We start from the raw sequence: 2,831 nt of genomic DNA, 5'->3' as shown, positions 1-2,831 counted from the left end.
ATTTTAAAAGGGGGCTAGCAAAATGCTGAGACATAAAGGCACTTGCTGCTGCTTGGACAGCTTGAGCTTGGTCTCAGGGACCCCATGGTGGAGGGAGAGTACTGATTCCCAGGGTTGTTCTCCGTTCTTCACTTGGCACTGTGGCCCTCATGCACCTACCACACACACACACACACACACACACACACACACACACAAGCGTGCGCGCATGTACAAATGTAATGCAAAAAAAATTTTTTTTTCATTTATTATGTATACAGTGTTCTGCTTGCATTACCTGCAGGCCAGAAGAGGGCACCAGATCTCATTACAGGCGGTTGTGAGCCACCATGTAGTTGCTGGGAATTGAACTCGGGACCTCTAGAAGAACAGCCAGTGCTCTTAACTGCTGAGCCATCTCTCCAGCCCCGTAATGCAAAATTTATTTTAAAAGTTTAAAAGGACCCCAGAAGGAAGTTTAAGGACCATTTTATTAGAGTTTGAGAGAAAAAGAACAGGGCAGGTAAGCTGAGAATCCCAGCATCTGTCAGGCGTGGGGAAGACACAGAAGTCAACTTTCATGGATTTAGAGATAAAGGATAATAAGCATGGTGGGAAGGAGTGGGGAGTGGGAAGTCTTCAGAGAAACAGTGGAAAAGTCATATTGTCGAGGAAAGCATGCTTAGACTTGTGGATAGTATCTGAAAAAGATGTAGAAGGAAAAGGAAAAGTGATGCTTTATGAATTAGGACTCAGAAATACGGCCAGGTTTAGCTGTGAAGATCTGCAAACAACCTCACTGCAGGAGGAGTCCCTGGAATGTGAGTACATTATCTCATTAAGGGAATAATTATTCCTCTCTCATCCTTAGCACATCTTCAGTTGAGTCAGCTCTTCCGAGGGGGTGGTCTCCCGTCCAGATGATTGACAGACCCTGTTGTTTTAACTCCCTTTTGATGGATTTATTTATCTTATTTACGTGGATGTGTGTTAGCCTATGTGAGTTTTATGTCCACTACATGAACGCAGGAGGTCAAGGAGGTCAGATCTCCTGGCAATGGAGTTAACCATTTATGAGCTGTCATGTGGGCATTAGGAACCAACCCGAGATCTTCTGCCAGGGCAAGGGATGCTTTTAACCACAGAGCTATCTCTTGAGCTCCTGTGTCAACGTTATGCTTATTAATTAGCTCTTCTTTTATTCAGATACCAGTCTCAATTCACGTGGTCCAAGACACTCAAATAGGAAGTCAAATGAAATCAGACGTGAACGATTGTTTTTCAAACATTGTAGCCAACGATGCCACGTTTGCCTATGACCTTTCTGATATAAAACCACATCCACACCTCAGTGGCCAACCAACCACTCAGCACAGCTTCCTTAACTGCAAGATGTTTGAAGCTACCTGTTTTAGCATTTTGGATTTTTTTTTTTTTTCCGTGCTCTGAAGAGCCAGCCATAAGGAGCTCAGTAGAGGTCTGGGCAACCAGCTCAACCTCTGCACAGTGTCAAAATGTAGCCAACTGAGGTTTCAGTTAAATCACAGCAACATTCACCAGCACCAGGGCCTTCTCCTCAAGGTTATGGATTAACTGGGCCATGATCTAGGGGGGAAGTTGGATTAACTCTCTTTTTTGTTTGTTTGTTTTTTGTTTTAAAAATCACATTTATTTATTCATTTTATTTCTATATCCAATTATTGTGCATGTGTATGTATGTGTGTGATCAAAGTGTGACATGGTGTGTGTGTGTGTGTGTGTGTGTGTGTGTGTGTGTGTGTGTGTGTGTAGGTCAGAGGGCAGCTTTCACAAGTAAGTTCTCCCTTACCATGTGGTTCCTGGGATAGAACTCTGGTCATCAGACTTGGCAGCAGGTACCTTCACTCACTGAGCCATCTTGCCAGCCCAGGTTACTCATCTTTCTACGATGTTTTGTAGTTCTCGTGTTCTCTGCCTCTCCCCCTCCCTCCTTCCTTCCCTCCCTTCTCCCTCCCTCCCTCTTGTTTTGAGGCTAACCTTGAACATATGGCCCTCTTGCCGAGTCTTTCAGTGTTCTAAGGGCACCTCGCCTACTTCTTTTGTTAGTTTTATTCCTAAATTTAGGAAGTTGGATTAACTCTTAAGGGAGGAGACAATAACACAGTGGTTCTCACCCTTCCTAATCCTCTGGCCCTTTAATACAGTTCCTCATGTTGTGGTGACCCCAACCATAAAATTATTTTTGTTGCTACTTCATAACTATAATTTTACTACTGCTATGAATCATAATGTAAATATCTGACATGCAGATGGTCTCAGGTGATCTCTGTGAAAGGGTAGTTCAACAGCTACAAAGGGGTCACAACCCACAGGTTGAGAACTGCTGTAATAGCAATTAATACACTTTAGGGCAGATTAGAATGTCATGTCTTGGGCCAGCCAGTGGCTAAATGTCAAGGCACTAATTACCAAACCTGGTGGCTCAAGCTTAAATCCCAACACACACATATCAGAATAAGATAAATGACCACTGGACAGTTTATACGCACACACATAAATACACAGGTTGCTATAGTTCAGTCGAAAAGGTTACAGAGCAGCAGTCATATAATGCCAAATAAGAGTCCTTTATTTAAGCCACTGGCCGAGAGCAGGCTCTTGCCACAAAGAACTCCTGGCACCAAAGCAGCCTAGGTGCAGTGGTTCATAAAGGCCTAAACCACAAAACCCACAATGGCATCCTGTAAGGTATAGGTCAGGGGAATCTTGTAAGATGTTTTTGTCAAGACATGGCAGTTATTTTGGTTATACATTCAGCAGCTATCTTGGTTACACATCTGGGCCATGGTAGGGATAAAGGAAACCTCCAATGC

General features: G+C 43.6%; 1 protein-coding gene across 1 annotated transcript; it reads right to left on the bottom strand.

Moving 5' to 3' along the window:
- Positions 1 to 1,260: 1,260 nt before the first annotated feature.
- On the bottom strand, positions 1,261 to 1,581 carry LOC131922200 (ATP synthase subunit g, mitochondrial-like). Its single transcript, XM_059276956.1, is given in 1 exon segment — positions 1,261 to 1,581. A coding segment is annotated over 1 exon segment (321 nt).
- Positions 1,582 to 2,831: the final 1,250 nt, after the last annotated feature.

The sequence above is a fragment of the Peromyscus eremicus genome, chromosome 12 (assembly GCF_949786415.1).
Source record: "Peromyscus eremicus chromosome 12, PerEre_H2_v1, whole genome shotgun sequence".
In the NCBI taxonomy this organism is placed as follows: domain Eukaryota; kingdom Metazoa; phylum Chordata; class Mammalia; order Rodentia; family Cricetidae; genus Peromyscus; species Peromyscus eremicus.
The sequence above is the reverse complement of the archived record's forward strand: the minus strand, read 5'-3'. Positions and strand labels throughout refer to the sequence as shown.